This window comes from Theobroma umbraticum, unplaced genomic scaffold (assembly GCF_002168275.2).
Source record: "Theobroma umbraticum cultivar Fairchild unplaced genomic scaffold, ASM216827v3 scaffold_204.0, whole genome shotgun sequence".
Classification (NCBI taxonomy): domain Eukaryota; kingdom Viridiplantae; phylum Streptophyta; class Magnoliopsida; order Malvales; family Malvaceae; genus Theobroma; species Theobroma umbraticum.
The window spans coordinates 1095520-1113403 of record NW_018397267.1 but is presented as its reverse complement, the minus strand read 5'-3'; the positions used below and the strand labels follow the sequence as shown (position 1 = coordinate 1113403).

Below are 17884 nucleotides of genomic sequence, written 5' to 3'. Positions count from 1 at the left end.
TAGTTTGGTAATGGCTAGTTAAGTTGTAACTAGATTCAGTTTAACTTAAGTTGGTTGCTGTGTAATATAAATATGTATCAGCTATTAATGAAGACTGTAGTGCAGCGAAGTTTGTCTCTGTTTCATGTTCTTTCTCTTTCTTAAGAACTCCAACAAAGAAGGATGCCTAGTCAAGTTCAAATAACACTGAAATAAGTCTGCTGCAGGTTTTTATAGTTTTCCAGGACAAGGATTTTAGAGTCTCCATTGGTGGGCTTAACGATGGTTCTGATGATACTTCCTTGCAAAAAGTACCAGGTGATGATAAATATGGAAATAGCATAGCCGTTTTAATTGTTTTTGTTTTGTACATTTGCTGGACCTTGAAGTCTCCGTCAACTAATCATGCTTGCCAGGCAAGAATCTATTTGGACAAAGGGCACATGGATTCATGCATTCCTTTGAGCTTAATTTGCAATTGGGCCTTTCCTAATTTTCTATCCATTGAATATAGTCAGGTATAAGTTGCATTCCTTGACAATATTTGTTTCTTTTATTAATTTTCTTTGTCTTCATTTCCATAATTGTGAATGTGCACTGCTACCAACAAACTAAACTTGGGTGTGAAAAACCTTGACTTACACCCACCCTGTTTTTTGGAATTGAAAGGTAATTGGGGGTTGTGGGTCATTAAGCACGAAACAATGTTCAACCTCTTATTATTTGAAAGGAATTAAGATCAGGGATTGTGCATGTGCTTTAGTAAATGCCAGTCACATCTGACATAAACGATACAACTTACTTGCCCTTCTTTTACTGCTGCCATGTTGGGGCTCAAACCACTTGCTATTTTGTGGTCACAGGTTATTCAACTTCAAGGCGATCAGAGAAAGAACGTGTCCACTTTCCTTATTCAGGTAATTCTAGGCAGTTACACCCAGTATAGTGCATGCAAGTTTAGCATATGGAGTAGCTAAATTTTCTTATTACTGGGCTGGCATTGCAAAGAAGGAACACATAAAGATTCTTGGTTTTTGAGCAGCAGTAACAGATAGTGTCTGATACTGCAATAACTGATAGGTTTATCTGGCTGTGGTTGTAGTCCTTCTAAATGTACTATCAGTATTTGTTGAATTGGAATTCACAATATTTCCTAATTTGGTTAATCTTATATTCCATACATATCAAGACCATGCAGACAAAGCCAGTATCTCGGGGTTCATATGTTGAGGATAGTGAATTACTCTAATCTGCTATACCTTAGAATTTGGTAACTGGTATCAAGATGGAAAAGGTCACTGTGACCCAGTTGCAACTTAGCAACATGTATCGCAATTTGTTTTAACAACTTTGATCTTTGATGACAACTTTTACAGAGCTTCCAGGTATACTGGGGTTGCTTAGAGGTTTTCCATGGAGGAACCGTTGGCTACTGGTGCAGACTATGATCTAGTTATTCTTTGAATTATGCGAAGATTAACTCTCAAATTTTTTGCTCAGGCAAGAAATAGCTTCTGGACCAAACTTGGCACAAGAAAAATGAGAATTAGAGGTCGCCGAAAGGAGAAGACAGGGCAAATGAAATGATACAAAGGACATTATGGCGGCAGGGATTGAAACGTTCACCTTTTCCTTCAGTTACTTGAGTGTTAGTATTTTTTAATCCCACTTTGCCCCTCATCCAGAATCTGCAATTCGCACAGCATATTTCATTCCCACAAGCAAAATGTACTTGGTTTATAACTATGAAATAATACATCGTATCAGCTTCAAGATCTTGGCATAATCGGCATTGGAAAAAGTTTTACCAAGTGGAAAGGAAACCACTCTCTGCCCTTCTTTTCCCTGTTGTCTGTCTCCTTTTCAAGAAAAGATTCATGACTACTGCAAGATTTGTTCTTGACAATCCCCCTAGATTTTATCTGGCACTTTTCCATTACATTTCTGTAAGCTACACTAAAAAATCAGAACTTTGTTCAAGTTATTGGTTGGTGTTACCTTTAGATCATAGAAACCATCTGAGCCATTGGATTCTATGGTTTATCAACCCATCGGAACAGAACAAAGAGAGGATGCAAATGGGCCAGTAAAGCCCATTTTCTGATCAAAATTTCAGTGGCGCTTTGAAGCATATACTCACAAAGCTTTTCATTGACTAACTATGAATTTGGATAGGGACATTCGACCAACTATGCATAAAACTGGCTTCTGCTAGAAAGTTGACAGCTTATCCAGAAATCATTGAATACGGTTTTTCAGCCCACTGATTCAAGAATTTATTCCTTTAGTGATTTAAAAGATTAAAAACGTGATTCGTGTTCTGCCAATTAAATATAACATGATTCATTCCCATGAATCAAACTTACCCACTGAAACAAAAACTCAGAAAAACCCTTTAGTCGGAACTGGGAAGGCGCATATCAGCATATAGTTCTCTATTGTTACATGCCCATCCTAGTTATACTCCATACTTGCCTTTTTTAAGTGGAAAACAATGGTAAAATTATGTCACAAACTACCTACTTGCTCTCTTATGATCCTAGTACATTACACTAAAGCCTGGAAAAATAATTGAACAGATTGCAAATTCATGTAACAGATCCATCAATTAATGCATTGGACCTTCAAAAGCGAGCTTGATTGGAACCTTTTGGGCACGTTTAATCGCAGATATCGACTGCCGAAAGGTCATTTACTTCACCTCTTCATGAAGTTTCGTACTATTACCGAGTAGTAGCCACATATTTATAGCTACATGCCATAAAGGAAATCCTAGTGAAAGCCACAGAATCTTTGCACTAATGCCTCAACTACCCATCAAGCCGGTTAGACCACAGCCGTAGCTGTCATTCAACAACCATTTCCGCTGATCCAAGACTCGGACTCCTTACAAGTATTATTTTAAGGCGCCTGCCTGCACGGTTTAAAAAAGAGCAATTCCCCATTGGCTGTTTACTCAAAGAGTTCCAAGTCTTAACTGCTGGTTTTCGAGATCCGTGGTCTCCTTCAGGCTTCAACCTTCGACATGGCTGACTCTGAACATTCCTCCTCTGATGCCACTTTCGTGGACTCCCGAGGTACTCAACAGCAGCGGTTTTCATTATTTTTCATTCTGGATCTTGGGTTTTCTTATTCTTCTCTTCTTTTTTAATGTTCATCCTTTTCAGCTCTTCTCATGATATGAAGTTCTTTGTAACAAAGTATGAATTTGCTTTGCCCTGAAAACTAGTTGCATCATAAAAGAATACCTCTGATATTCTTTCCTAAAGATCAGCAAAATATCTTCTTTTGTTTTTATGTACAGGCAACGTTAATTCTTAAAGAATACTAGAGTTTGAGTGATGGTATCACTTCTGTCATTGAATCCTTTAAACCTAAACGTATTTCCTGCATTTTGTTCAGAGGAAACAAGTAAAGAACCAAAGCTTAAATTCTCTGACGATGAGGAAACTCTTATAATTAGGATGTATAATCTGGTTGGAGAGAGGTTAGATTCTTTGCTTTCACTTTGCTTCTTTTGTTTTCTCCCCTTGGTTCTTTTACAAAGCATTCCTTGTCAGGTGGGCTCTTATTGCCGGGAGAATCCCTGGAAGGACAGCAGAGGAAATTGAGGCGTATTGGAACACTAGGTGCTCGACAAGTGAATGATATGTCACAAAACCTAGACCGTACTTTCCTCTGCCAAATGTTCGTTGTTTTGGTTGAGCTGATGCCTATTACAGACGACACAGCTTGTTGGGTACTTGTTGCACCCACCTTAAACGGAAATTAGGCTTGAAAATTGACATATGCCAGCTTCTGTAACCCTTCAAGCAAGTGATGTTTTTGATATTTTTGGGCTTCCACCACTTTTTCTCGTCATGATCTTAACTGTAGAATATTTTCCTTTGATTAATCATGTTTCCGTTGCCTATGTTAGAGAGTTTACCTATGTCTTAAATGTTCAATATTTACAATAAAGAAACTGGGCAGAAAAGCAGCATGCCCTTAGTTCACCATCAACCATGTCTACCCCTGGACAAATGATCTTGTCTTGTAGGCATATCCTACAACCAGAAACTATATAAGACAACCCAGTTAGAAACAAAGCCATGCCTGCATACATTCTAGCAAGATAATAGAGGTATACAACATGGTTTGAATTTATGACTTAGCCTCAATTCCGACTCTAATCCTGCTTAAGGGACATGCTGCTCCAACCGAATGCCACCAGACTCCATCCGTCCCGCAAAGACAGGAAAGGAACCACCAATAACCATGCCATGAAGCAGAAAAATCTATGAGTTGTACAATCATGCCATTAACATAAATAGAATCATAATGAACCGGACTTAAAGTTTATTCCTTGCAAAACTTGATTGAAAAGAAGACAATTACTACTTCCATGTTAATCTAGCTATAGACATGATTAATGCATACTTGTATTAAAAAGATTCTGTTTGATACTAAATTCACGAAGGGAAAGAAATACAATGATCAGAAAGAACCAAGCATACAACATAAACATAAACAACTTAATGATCTTTGACATAGTCTTTGACCAAGTTGGTGAGTTATCAATGACAAAGAGCAACTATGATATCTACTTGAAGATCAACCAATATCCCCTTTGATATTATACATTGCTCTGCTTGTAAAACTTGGTGTCAAGCACTTGCTTACCACACATTGCACATACCCCTGCACAACACACAACACCCAACACGTATCAGATATCACAAAAAATAATCATTTAAATCAATCAAATCGCAAGAAAGTGCAACATCAAATAATCATACCTTTGGAATAAGCACAGGTGTGACAGTACTTGGCGTCTTGGTGCACTTGCTGCTTGCAAATCATGCACTTAGTATTTCCATAAGGAGTCCACCTGCAAGCAACAAATTTCCAAATAAAAATTAAGAAATATGAAAAACACAATCCAGGATCATACATGAAAGACAAAAGGGATAACTTGACAAGAAAAGAGCACTGCACAGGACAATCAGCATTGTGGAAAGATGTCACTAAATCAAACACAAGACGAAACAACCAATTGGGGCAAAATATTGCATGAAAGCAATTGCAGCTAAAAGCCTAAGCCCCAACATATGTTTATGAGCATTACCTCCTGTAGTAAAGAGAAGATAGAAAACTAGCAATCAAATAAAATCCTTTTCCCAAAGGCTATGTATATATGCTTATTAACACTAATACACTATGCAAATACTGTGGTGCTATATCTAATCATAAAACTTTCAAAATCAAGTATTCAATCCCATCCTTGCAAGAATTAATAATAATTTACAGCAATAATCAAGCGATTCCTCAACAGAAATCAACTGATAAAGAGGCATTGCTACAATTTTAAACAAAATTTCATACAAAAAAAAACCCTAATTTGAGACGAAGATTCAAATTTTGATCATGTTTTACAAACTAGTCAACAAAATTTATAAGACTGAAAACGGAGAAGGGAAAAAACAAAAAGACCTGTGCTTTTTGGAGAGGAGTTTATTCTCGTTGATTTTCCGGCCACCGCTTTCGGTGGTGTTGGTGGCTCCTTCCTTCCACTTATCCGGCACGATCACCTTCGACAGCTTCCTCTGGCCTGCAAATTAAAAAAATTAATCTGTTCCATCAGTTTCTGCTTCAAAATTTTCAGATTACTACAACAACAATTACCCTAATTAACCAGAAAACTACTTTAATCGCAGAGTGAGGAAACTTACACTTCTCGCACACCATTGCAAGTTACTTGCTTTGCTCTGCAAACCTTTCCCCCTTCCCAGTTTCGTCCTTCCTTCACGAAATCGAAGCCCTACGGAAGATAGGTTCTGGGCCGCTTGAGAACGAAAGCCTGCGTGTTTTAAAGGTTTTTGTTCTGTTTCGAATTGACATAAATACCCTTTCTTTTGGAGTAAACTACAAAACTAGGCGGTGCCAAGATGTGCTTAAGGCTAAGCTAATTCATCATTATATTAACTAATATGATTAATTATCATATTAATTATTTAAATAATAATTCTTGAAGAAGAAGAGAACATACTAGATTACTAATTAGGAAGCAAGTACTAGAATTATAATTAAATACTAATTCATTCTTTCATCTCATATATCATGATCGATTTTGATTTTTTATATAAAGTTTTAAAAAAATTTTAAGTTGAATTTTAATTTTTATAAATTATAATTTTCTTTTTTGAGAAATACCCTTGACATGAAAAAAGAGAAGGAATTGGATAGTTATAGTTATTAAGGTAATTAAGGATGGTAAGAACATTTTTTCTTTTATTTTTCAAATAACATATTAATTCGATACAATTAAAAGTATACAAACGAAAATAGCATTTTGGGTGAATTTGATTTTACATGAAATTTAAAAATTTTAAGTTGAATTTTGATCTTCATTAATTTTTTTCTATGCAAATTAATCTTGATACCAAAAAAAAAAAGAAGAGAATAAATGGGATAATTATAATTAAAGTAATCAAGGAAAGTAAGAGTGATTGAATAAATTATACAAATATCCAATTATTGAATACAATAGTGTAACAAAAACCCATATTTTATACTAATTGAAAAAAAATATAAAAAGAATACAAAATTTGATGCTAAATTCTCAATTGGTAGCTCTCCTAATCCCAGGGACTCAATGAACACTCCCCAGGTAACTTGGGGTATCGTTCATAATCCTTGCAATAATCATAAACAACAAGGTTTCTCTGCACCCAAGCGTAATCCATCTTCTGAGAATCAGATAAATGCCAAGCGTCGTACTGATCCCACCAGTTCTTGGTGGTGGTCGATACGCATGCAGGGTAAGGGTCTTCCCATTGGCACCCCTCGACGCTGAAGTCCTTGTACGCGGACACGAATGGTGCTCTTTTCCAGTCTGTTTTCTCCAGCCCACCTCGGGTGGCCCAGTCGTCGGCGTTCCAGATGCTGGAGAACAAGTACATGGGCTTCTCGTTGGGGAAAAAGTCGTTTTCTTGACCGTTGTTCTTGTATACTCTGATGGGTACTCTATCCACTAAGAAACTGTTTGCAAGTAAGGAAATTCGGTTCAGCTTTCAACGGGTTATGGTTAGGTTGAAGTATCACAAATCTCAGTTACACAATGACAGAGATGATCATCACTGCCGGTTCATCCCGGTGGATCCCAATCCAGGCAATGCCATGTGTGTGTGAAAGTGATAGTGACCAATTGCTCGTTTGACTTACAGAATTTGCTGGTCGTTCCAGAGAAAGGAATATGAGTGGAACCCTTCCGTGGGGTCGAACCAAAGCATGTGCCTCATTTCACGGCCTCCGACCCCATTCTTGTACACGTTTGTCTGGATTAAATATGGCTGCCCAGTCCTATTCCCCAAGAACTCAAAATCCAGCTCATCTCTCTCTGGTCCTGCCCCATTCTCAGAACACATCTGCAACACTCTTAATTAACTTCAGCTTTCCGAACCAAAAGAACAAATACAAGATTGAATCTTTGATGAAAATTGTCAAGAAGCGCTTACATAGTAAGCTGTCACAACACCAGCAGAGTCATCTCCTACCAACTTCAGTTTCATGCTAAACCAACCAAATCTGTATCTTTGCTTGGTCTGCAATCCACAGCCTGCAAACAGACAGAAACAAATTTAAAAACCATCTATATGAACCAAGTTAATTAATATAGGAATCGATTTTGAATCAAATATACCTGTTTCTTTATCCAAGGAGAGGAACCAGGTCTGGCCATCTTCAGAGGTCTTGAAATGGTCTTCAGACCACATAATACTGAAGTTATCTTCAAAAGAAGTTTGTGAACCAGCTGCCTTGGATGAAGGACAGATTGCAGATATCAGAACTGCAATGAAGAGAAGAGAGGCCATTGGAGAGACCCTTATCTTCATTTTCGTTTGGCTGAAGAATTTTTTTGGGAAGGAGAGGAGATGAGCTATCTCTGCTTGATCTCCGAGGAAGAAATGTGCATTGAATATGATGAGTATTTGACAATGGAGAGTTCATGTGAAAGGGTAGAACAGTAAACATAGTTTGTCTATTAATTATTTTGATAATGATTGAATGTACCAATTTACCCATGTAAGAATGTTCAGATCCTTGCAAAAATACCAGCACGCACTCATCATTTTCCTCCACATTCATATCTAAGAAAGGGCTGGATCCTGGATCAGCAGAATACAACCACAGCAAGAATCTCGATTGCGTTCAAACAACCTCAGGTATCAAGCAAGGTGGGAAAAGATGGCTAGTACTAGTTACTGATATGCAAAGCCGACATGGGTATTTTAGGGAATGACTAGGGAGGATGACCCATGGAGAACAAACATGGAAAAGCCAGGCTGCCCTCCAATTGCAACTAGCAGTATAAAATTGGAGGGTGGGGTCCGATTCTTGCATGCAAGAACGTGACTGGGTTTTATTTGTCTTACAAGAATCAGAAAGTTTCTTGGATTTGACAACTGGATTTGGCGGTCGGGACTCGGGACCAACACCCCTTCTCCTTGCTCGCTGGCACAGTGGCACCGCTGGCTTCAAGTTTAAAATTGAAATTAAAGCAACCAAGCACATTTTAATCTTTAGCTTTACGCAAAAAAGAAGGAATAAAAACAACCACAATTTTCCACCTCCCTTTCTAATTTGGTTTGTTTGTACCTCCTTTATGTAGCAGATGCATCGTAATTACAGTTAAATCAGGGAATGAAACAAAGTGTTTTTTACACTGGAAGCAGTGAAAGAAGGCATAAAGCAGAGCTTGCTTTCTCGGTAAACATGACCAACATGCTGTTTCCGATGACGAAGAAAGCAGGATTAGGTTATAATTGTGAAGAGACATCTACATGTGGACAAGAAGGTTTGAGATATAATTAAACTATTAAATTGTTCTGTAATTGAAACTACGAAAACCTGAATTAGCAGTTAGATTAAGGGTTCAATAATTGATTATGTTGATTCAGAAACCTCCGCATGCCATCAGGATGAGAGGACTGATCTTAGGAGTCATAAGGTCCCACAACAGTTCCATTATTGTGGAGAGCTGATTAATGAAGTGAAAGTGAACGACCGAATGTATAGCTTCAACTATCAGTGACAACCCAGACTTGTTTTCACTCTACTTTGAACAGCAATGTTTCTTTATCTTGTATTTGGTTGAGAAGGTTGAGAATCTGCCTTGTTTACTTTTTGGATTCATTTGGTTAATTTCAGTTCTAGCTCTTGAAGTTCTCATGTATTGGCCCCGCGAACAACTGTTATGGTCTTTATTTATTTCACAGAATGTGGCCATTTGTTGGCTGTACCTGATTTCCACCGCCCACCGCAAAGGCCTGAACAACAGGGCAGTGTCCCGGTCACATTATCTTCTCATGGCGCTGTAAGTTTCTCTTGAAGTTCTTGAATTCCAGAACATGTTGCAGCGAGTTCATTAGCTTGCAATTTGAGAGACTAAAGACTCCAAAGACCAGATTTCAAGTTTTACACCAAAGTGGAGAAATAAAGTAATCTCAGCTTTATCTATGTAGATAATGATATTGATCGGAACTTTTATCATTAACTGACAGTTTGGCCGAGTGGTCTAAGGCGCCAGATTTAGGCTCTGGTCCGAAAGGGCGTGGGTTCAAATCCCACAGCTGTCAATAATTTTTATATTTTTAATTAAATTTGTAAGCCCAACCAATCATACAGGGCCAGCCCAACCAATGAAACAAATTTCAAACTTTCCATTAAAATTTTAAGCCCGACAATAATACAATGCCAGCCCATAACTATAGTAGGTTCAGCTCTATGAATACAATGCAGAAATGAAAGTTCAAAGGCACAATGCTTCCCTTTCCCTTTCACAAGAAAAGCAAGCTAGCGACCATATCAATACCACAGATGCTATCATGGTACCCAGATCCCAAGAAGATAGCAAAAATCCAAGCATTATGAACCGTTCAAACTCTATCTTCATCGATCCTTTTCACTTTTTTCAGATTTTTCCAATAGATATTTTGATCAAGCTTCGATACTCCAGTTAAGATATTATCATATCTCTCCATCCTTCAAAAAAGCTTAAATACCCCATGTTGACACTCAGTCACCCATCACTCCCCACCGTATCTGCTTCATTTACCACACAAAGGCATCTCAAAACACTCCACTACAATCAATGGCAGCCATGGCGACAACCCTCGCCTCACTGTCTCCAAGCCCCAAACCATCTTTCTTAGACCACAAGTCATCCTTCCATGGCACCCCGATTGCTTCTTGCTTCACTCCCATTAGATCCTCCTCCCAGAACTCCGCCATTTCCATGTCATTGAATTCTCCTCCTTATGACTTGCAATCCTTTAACTTCCAACCCATCAAAGAATCCTACGTCGCTCGTGAAATGACACGCCGTTACATGATGGACATGATTACTTATGCTGACACTGATGTTATCATCGTAGGCGCCGGCTCTGCGGGTCTCTCTTGTGCTTACGAGATTAGCAAAAACCCCAACGTCCGTGTTGCCATAATTGAACAGTCTGTCAGCCCTGGTGGAGGCGCATGGCTTGGTGGCCAACTATTTTCAGCCATGGTTGTGCGCAAACCAGCTCACATATTCCTAGATGAGCTCGACATCCAATATGATGAGCAAGAAAACTACGTTGTCATCAAGCATGCAGCTTTATTCACCTCAACAATCATGAGCAAGCTTTTGGCCAGGCCTAACGTGAAGTTGTTCAATGCTGTGGCTGCCGAAGATTTGATAGTTAAGGATAACAGAGTTGCCGGAGTGGTAACTAACTGGGCTTTGGTGTCTATGAACCATGACACACAATCTTGCATGGACCCAAATGTGATGGAGTCCAAGGTTGTGGTCAGTTCCTGTGGGCATGATGGACCTTTCGGAGCTACTGGAGTCAAGAGATTGAAGAGTATTGGGATGATTGATAGCGTCCCGGGAATGAAGGCACTGGATATGAACACTGCAGAGGATGCAATCGTCAGGCTTACCAGGGAGATTGTGCCTGGCATGATTGTTACAGGAATGGAAGTTGCAGAGATTGATGGAGCCCCAAGAATGGTAAATAATACTATTGTTCGATTCACTTCTATTACTTTCTGACTTTTCAATTTTGATTGAGGTATCGATGTAATGCTGGTTTGCTTTTGCAGGGTCCAACATTTGGAGCAATGATGATATCAGGACAGAAAGCAGCACACTTAGCCTTGAAGGCATTGGGGCAGCCTAATGCAATAGATGGGACCTTCAGCGAAGGTGGAAGAGTACAGCCAGAGTTTGTTCTTGCTGCTGCTGAGACAGAGGGGACTACGGATGCTTGAAAATATATGATAGGGAATTCGATTTTCAGGGGAATGGAATACATGAAGAAAGATATGGATGAAATTAAACCATTTTGGGATGGGGTGATAGGGTTGGATGTGAATAAAAAGTGGACCTTGGTTTTGATTTTTGGTTCAAATGAGTTCTGATTAATGTTCACATAATGTTGGAAAATGAAGAGAGAAAACACTTTACTAGTTTGGGATTTCATTGTGCTGCAATTTGTTGGATTCAGCTTTCATGTGCATAAGACCAAAATTACACTGAACAATGATCGGACCATAAGCAGGAATTTTCATAGAGCCTGCTTACAGCAGCAAAACTGTGTCATTCCTGCGCTTTCTTGCCACTGACTTGCATAATATCTTTGATTAGCCTGTTGACATTGAGATAGGAAGATCCCCCATTTTCAAATGCCTTCTTTGCCAACTCCCAAGCTCCCTTGCTCTCTTCCTTCTCTCTTCTCCTTCTCCTCCTGCATCCATTACTGAGTCTATAGCCTTCACAATTTGCTCTCTCTTGATCATCGCTCCATACTTCTCTTCCTCTCCCCGTCTCATGGCAATTTCAGCTCCTACCCTTTTCCCGATCCTCAATACTTTCACCGCTAACTTTTCGTTGAAGAACTGATCAGCTGATAGTGGCCATGTTACCATTGGCAAACCAGCAGCAACTCCTTCTAGTACTGAGTTCCAACCAAAATGTGTCAATAGCCCTCCTACTGCTGGGTGAGACAATATTAAAACTTGCGCTGCCCAGCCATGGATCATTAGGCCTCTCCCTTTCATTCTCTCTTCAAATCCTTCCAGACACCCATTTTTTGAGCTCATCAGATTTGTTCCCTTCTCTGATAACCCAAATGAATGGAAGGTTTGATGCTTCTAAACCCAAGGCCAATTCGATCAGTTGCTCAGGTGCGACATTGCTTAGCGTTCCGATGCAAGCGTAAACAACTGTGTTTTGGGGCCATGAATGAAGCCACTGCAAGTACTGGCTTAAATCAACAGAGGCTTTGCTTCCTCTCTGAGCCTTATCTATTTCGCCCTTGTTAAAAAGTGACACAGGACCAATACACCAAATCTTGTCTCCTTTTACCTTTCTGTATTCTTCAACATATCCTGATTCCAATTCTTCAAAAGAATTAACCACCAAACCATACGATGCCATGTCCGCTACCCTCAGCTGTTCTTCCTTGTCTTTCGAAGCCACTAATTCTGGTTTGAAGTTAACAGGCAGCTGGGCTTTAGTTAGTTCAATCCTATCCGGCAAACCAGGCACCACAAAAGGCTCCAGATCATCAGAGACCTTCTCGCAAATCTTTGATATGTCAATAAAATGTGAGCGTACAGCAGTAAAGCAGCTCGTCCCATTGAAAACAAGCCTTGGAATTCTGAATTTTTCAGCGACGTTAATTGTCCAGGGAAGCGGTCTATCAGAGGCAATACAGCTTGGTTCTGGTTGTGTCTCTTCCAAGAATTGCTCAAGCGGCTGCTGCAACATGCCAACAGCATCCATAAAATTCTTGAACAAGAGCAGTGATGGGAGAGCATCTATATTCTCGCAGACATCAGGCAAGTTAGCCTCAACGCATGGAAATCTTAGTTGAAGAAGCCGGGTTTGGACCCCAGAAGCTATACCAGGACCAAGGATGCTTTTGAATCCAGAGAGCATTAAGAGGCGTGGTGACTAGAGTGACTGTCACACCATGCTGAGCCAGTACTCTGCCCATGTCCGCCATGGGGAGCAGATGGCCTGGAAACATCAAGGGTACCAAAACAAAGTGAAGCTCAGCTGATTCGGAGGCCATGGGTACTGTGATTGCAGTTGCTAACGAATCAGTACTTCAATAACACAAGCCTATGCTTATCTGTTGGCTTAGTCAACTGATTTTACGTTTGATTCACTTGCAAATAAAATAAGAACCAACCACTACTAGGAACCAATGAACTACTTTCACTTTACATATAGCCTGTAGTATATGCTATATTTTCATTCATTCTGACGCTGGTTGCAATTTGCCAAGGATGTAACCACCGTCCTTTACACAAAGAAATTGGTAATTGTCCAACACTGGTTGGACTTGGACCTTTAATTGAGCCCAAGAGCACCCTACTAAATCGAAACAAAGAACACTATAAACGACTTCGTTTTGCTGTATTTGTCTTGGTTTTTAAAGTTCAAGCATCTGCTTGATAAAAGCAACTATCTTCCAGGGACAGAATCTGAACTGAACTCAAATGCACGACTTTCACTGCTCTCACCGTTTCATGAAACCGTTTTCAACTCTCACGACAACAAGAACAACCTATTCTTCTTCTTATTGGAGGGCTCAAATCAAGCAAAGCCAGCTGGTTTCGCAGGCCTCATCCATTCTCTTGCAAAGACATAACTGGGCATCACTTCTCCGAACTCTCAATCTCTCCTCCAAACTAACCCCAGCTCTGTTCCTCCAAATCCTCTTCAAAACCCAACATCACCCTCAAATCTCTCTAACTTTCTTCAACTGGGTCAAAACCCATCTAGGTTTTAAACCAGACCTTAAGTCCCAATGCCATATTATCCAAATTGCGCTCAGGTCGGATCTTTGTCGACCTGTGGAACCCGTTGTAAACTCTCTGATCCAGTCCCATCCTGCACCAATAGTTGCAGATTCTATGATTCAAGCTTCCAAAGGTAAAAATTTTCCATCTAGTGCTTTAAGTTCAGTTATCAAATGTTATTCAAAACAGGGTCTTTTTATGGAAGGATTAGAGGTGTTTAGAAAAATGAGAATTCATGGATTTACTCCTTCAGTATGTGCATGTAATGAGCTGCTTGATGCTTTACAGAGAGGAAATCAGGTAAAGCTAGCTTGCGCTTTTTTAGGTGCCATGCTTCGAGTTGGTATTGAGCCTGATCAATTTTCATGGTCATTGGTTGCTCAAATTCTTTGTAAAAATGGGAAATTGGAGAAAGTTGTTGGATTGCTAGAAAAGGGCATTTATAATTCTGAAATTTATGATCTTGTTATTGATTTTTATAGCAAAAGTGGGGATTTTGGAGCTGCATTTAATCGATTAAATGAGATGTATAATAGAAAAGTTGATACTAGTTTTTGTACCTATAGCTCAATACTTGATGGGGCTTGTAAATATAATGATGGAGAAGTAATTGAGAGGATACTGAGGATGATGGTAGAGAAGGAATTAGTTCCAAGACACCAATATTCTAAAAAGGATTTGATCATTCAAAAGCTTTGTGATTTGAGGAAGACTCATGCAGCTGAAATGTTGTTTAAGAAGGCTTGTGATGAGAATATTAGATTGCGGAATGATACTTATGGGTCTATGCTAAAGGCATTGTCACAGGAAGCAAGAATAGATGAAGCAATAGAAGTGTATCGTATGATTTTGAAAAGGAGAATTATTGTGAATGAGAGCTGCTATTCTGCATTTATGAATGCTCTTTGCAAGGAAGATCAGTCTGATGATGGATATGAACTGTTAGTGGATATTATAAAAAGAGGGCATAATCCTTGTGCATCCAAATTATCCAAATATATATCATCACAGTGTAGTAAAAGGAATTGGAGAAAAGCTGAAGAACTCCTGGATCTAATGCTAGAGAAAGGGTTATTGCCTGACTCATTTGGTTGTTGCTCGTTGATTCAGTATTATTGCTTTAACAGACAGGTCGACAAAATTGTTGCATTGCATGATAAGATGGAGAAAGTGAAGGGCTGCTTAGATGTAACAACATACAACATGATTCTTGATGTGCTTTGGAGAGAAAGGAAAGCTGAAGAAGCAGTCAGGGTGTATGACTATATGACAGGACTGAACTTGGTCGACAGTGCAAGTTTTACAATCATGATCCGCGAGCTCTGCCACATGAAGGAATTGAAAAAAGCCATGAAAATTCATGACGAAATGTTGAGTATGGGGCTTAAACCTGACAAAGGTACATATAAGCGACTGATTTCTGGGTTTAAGTAATAGATGGGGTGGTGTGAATGGACTACATTCATCTCACACCATTTAGATAATGGGGCAGGATGTCATTCTTTCATTTTTATTGTAAATTATATAAGCCTGGATTATGTAAAGATGTGTTATGAAAAGCAAAATTTGATTTGCAGGCTATAAAAATTCGATGTCACAAATCATTTATAAGCTTAGAGTATAATGCAAAAACTCCGATTGTGCAGGCTATGAAAAAGTAAGGATATTAAGTATTCAATTAACTATAAATATGAAAGATTGGTGGCTCCAAAAACTTTCCAAGATATACAAACATCGTACGGCCAGGAACAGGCCCTGTGATCTTCTGATAAACAGTATTGGCAGGCTCCTGGGTCTTTGGATGTAGCCTGGCTTGCACCACCTTGAACAAGCCTTTCACATCTTTTGAAGAAAATTTCTTTCTTTGTAGAAGGAAGTTTCTCCAACAAATTTTCCAGCTTTGTCCTGAGAGAGTGTGACAAAGGCCTAAGAGCTCAAAAACTGAACTTGGACTTCGAATGATGAAGCATTGCTCTGAGGCCCAAAGGAAAGGATCCATCTTGTTTACGAAACGCTGCCGTTGCGTTGCTGCATCAATGTCAAGTCAAAGTCTTCTGCAAGGTACAAGTGCCGTCGAATGTTAAACCAAACGAAACTCGCTTCAGTGCCAATTCCGTAAACAAACGAAGAAATGGCGATCTCTTCCACTGATCTCTTCGTAGTGTCGTTCATCACTCTGTCTCTCTTCCTTGTGATTTCCAAAGCTGAATCGGAATCAGAGCTGGTAGCCGATCTCCTAGCCCTCCAGTCCGAATCAAAATCAGGAGTCATCCACTTAGACGACCGGACCGTCTCCAAATTCCTGACATCCCCGAAAACCCCTCGCCCTTACTCTTTCATCATCTTCTTCGACGCCACCCAACTCCACGACAAATCCGAGCTCCATCTCCGGGAACTCCGGAACGAGTTCGCCCTCGTCGCCTCCTCTTTCATCACTAACAACAACAGCTCCAATACCAAGCTCTTCTTCTGCGACATCGAGTTCCGCGAATCCCAATCCTCCTTCCACCTCTTCGGCGTCAATTCCCTCCCCCACATCCGCCTCGTCGGCCCCACTGCCAAATCCCTGAAAGATGACTCGGAGCAAATGGACCAGGGGGATATCTCCCGAATGGCTGAGTCGATGGCCGAGTTCATCGAGTCCAGAACAAAACTCACCGTGGGTCCCATCCATCGTCCGCCCATTCTTTCTAAAAGGCAACTCGCTCTAATCGCTGCCCTTTTGTTAATTTGGTCTCCGTTTGTCGCCAAGAAAATCTTCGCCGGCGAAACCCTCTTGCACGATCCCAAAATTTGGCTTTCCGGAGCCGTTTTTGTCTACTTCTTCAGCGTTTCGGGGGCAATGCATAATATAATAAGGAAAATGCCGATGTTTTTGGTGGATAGGAACGATCCAAACAAATTGGTTTTCTTTTACCAGGGATCGGGGATGCAGCTAGGAGCGGAAGGGTTCGCGGTGGGTTTTCTTTATACAATTGTGGGATTATTGCTTGCATTCGTGACTCATGTGCTTGTTTATGTCAAGGATGCGACCGCCAAGCGTGTGGCGATGCTTGTTGCGATTTTCGTTTCGTTCTGGGCGGTGAAGAAAGTGATTCTCTTGGACAATTGGAAGACTGGATATGGGGTTCATGGATTCTGGCCTTCCAGTTGGAACTGAAGGCATTATCCTTCTTTGTTTTCTTGGCTACTATGAGGTGAATTATGGTTTTGACATTTGGAGAATTTAGTTGAGAACTTGATATCAATTTTCGATTTTTAAATGTATAACTTTGCACGAAATGTTGGGCTTATAGAACCATTAGTTGATTACAAGTTGACATCTTTGCTTGAAAAGTGCATTTGCTATAAGATTTTCAGATGTTAATTATAGTGCCTTACATTTATGTGTTCAACTATCTCAGTTTTTACCTGCTGCATTATGTTCTAAATTTATCTTAGATTCATCTTTTACATACCTTATGATGTTTAATTTGGGTGTGAAAGATCTTGATCAGCTTCTCTCAGTTTATGAACGAATGCCTTTGTGCTTATGGACTAAAATTTGCTGGGCTTGCTTAGCTCTCTATTTGTATGTGTCCACTTCTATGCACCGATAGTCCTAATACAAACTTTGTAAATTGTAATTGTTACTAATTTTGTTTAAGTCTCAGTTAAGTAGGAATTGGAAAGTTTGTTCAAGGATTTCAATTCTTAAGCTGAAAAGGAATTCTATGGATGTATGACAGGCAAAGTTTAGGTTTGGAAAGGTTAATCCTATAGGTTTTTATTACTTCAGAAATATGTTTAATCTCTTTTGAAAATGCTGATGAATCTGGATTACTTTTGGAGGCTATGTTGCATGGGATGGCAGGATATTCAGCTGTTTGGTGATCTTGAGTATAGAAGCCCAAAAACCAAGCTTTAATGGCTCAGTTGAGTTCTAGCCTTTTGAGGCCTTTACTTGTCCTGACTCTTCTTAGTGTGTGTCTTTGTTTAAATTCGGCATCATACACCCAAGTTCATGGTCTTTTCATGTCCGGCTCATGTTGAAGTTGTTCTTGATGATCATAGAGTCACATCTACAGAG

General features: G+C 39.7%; 6 protein-coding genes, 1 non-coding gene and 1 pseudogene across 9 annotated transcripts; 5 read left to right on the top strand and 3 right to left on the bottom strand.

Annotated features, from left to right (window-relative positions):
- Window positions 1-2759: 2759 nt before the first annotated feature.
- LOC110423831 (transcription factor CPC-like) lies at window positions 2760-3981 on the top strand. The gene is made up of 3 exons (XM_021438229.2): window positions 2760-3056; window positions 3382-3466; window positions 3540-3981. The coding sequence occupies exons 1-3, from the start codon at window positions 3005-3007 to the stop codon at window positions 3625-3627; spliced, it is 225 nt and encodes a 74-aa protein (XP_021293904.1). The 5' UTR covers window positions 2760-3004; the 3' UTR covers window positions 3628-3981.
- A 471-nt stretch (window positions 3982-4452) lies between these two features.
- On the bottom strand, window positions 4453-5734 carry LOC110423830 (postsynaptic protein-like protein). Its single transcript, XM_021438227.2, has 4 exons — window positions 5691-5734; window positions 5452-5569; window positions 4758-4849; window positions 4453-4659 (listed from the first exon to the last, which is right to left on the bottom strand). Exons 1-4 carry the CDS (start codon window positions 5704-5706, stop codon window positions 4595-4597), a joined length of 291 nt encoding a protein of 96 aa, XP_021293902.1. The 5' UTR covers window positions 5707-5734; the 3' UTR covers window positions 4453-4594.
- A 705-nt stretch (window positions 5735-6439) lies between these two features.
- On the bottom strand, window positions 6440-8158 carry XTH8 (xyloglucan endotransglucosylase/hydrolase 8). Its single transcript, XM_021438226.2, has 4 exons — window positions 7661-8158; window positions 7476-7576; window positions 7183-7385; window positions 6440-6999 (listed from the first exon to the last, which is right to left on the bottom strand). The coding sequence occupies exons 1-4, from the start codon at window positions 7851-7853 to the stop codon at window positions 6597-6599; spliced, it is 900 nt and encodes a 299-aa protein (XP_021293901.1). The 5' UTR covers window positions 7854-8158; the 3' UTR covers window positions 6440-6596.
- Window positions 8159-9516: 1358 nt separating this feature from the next.
- TRNAL-UAG (transfer RNA leucine (anticodon UAG)) lies at window positions 9517-9596 on the top strand. Its single transcript has one exon. It is a non-coding gene; the product is annotated as a tRNA-Leu (tRNA).
- Window positions 9597-10025: 429 nt separating this feature from the next.
- LOC110423828 (thiamine thiazole synthase 2, chloroplastic) lies at window positions 10026-11480 on the top strand. The gene is made up of 2 exons (XM_021438225.2): window positions 10026-11014; window positions 11107-11480. The coding sequence occupies exons 1-2, from the start codon at window positions 10112-10114 to the stop codon at window positions 11272-11274; spliced, it is 1071 nt and encodes a 356-aa protein (XP_021293900.1). The 5' UTR covers window positions 10026-10111; the 3' UTR covers window positions 11275-11480.
- A 119-nt stretch (window positions 11481-11599) lies between these two features.
- LOC110423827 (UDP-glycosyltransferase 73E1 pseudogene) lies at window positions 11600-13213 on the bottom strand (annotated as a pseudogene).
- A 283-nt stretch (window positions 13214-13496) lies between these two features.
- Window positions 13497-15755, top strand: LOC110424815 (Tetratricopeptide repeat (TPR)-like superfamily protein). Of its 2 annotated transcripts, XM_021439510.1 has the most exons (2): window positions 13818-13948; window positions 14104-15755. In XM_021439510.1, the coding sequence occupies exon 2, from the start codon at window positions 14146-14148 to the stop codon at window positions 15247-15249; it is 1104 nt and encodes a 367-aa protein (XP_021295185.1). In that variant the 5' UTR covers window positions 13818-13948; window positions 14104-14145; the 3' UTR covers window positions 15250-15755. The 2 variants fall into 2 exon arrangements, with proteins under 2 accessions (XP_021295184.1, XP_021295185.1); XM_021439509.1 differs by having other exon boundaries at window positions 13497-15755.
- Window positions 15756-15868: 113 nt separating this feature from the next.
- On the top strand, window positions 15869-17195 carry LOC110424817 (Oligosaccharyltransferase complex/magnesium transporter family protein). 2 transcript variants are annotated; one of them, XM_021439512.2, is made up of 2 exons: window positions 15869-16771; window positions 16841-17195. In XM_021439512.2, the coding sequence occupies exons 1-2, from the start codon at window positions 15947-15949 to the stop codon at window positions 16973-16975; spliced, it is 960 nt and encodes a 319-aa protein (XP_021295187.1). In that variant the 5' UTR covers window positions 15869-15946; the 3' UTR covers window positions 16976-17195. The 2 variants fall into 2 exon arrangements, with proteins under 2 accessions (XP_021295187.1, XP_089641061.1); XM_089784935.1 differs by having other exon boundaries at window positions 15871-17195.
- The last annotated feature ends 689 nt before the right edge of the window (window positions 17196-17884 follow it).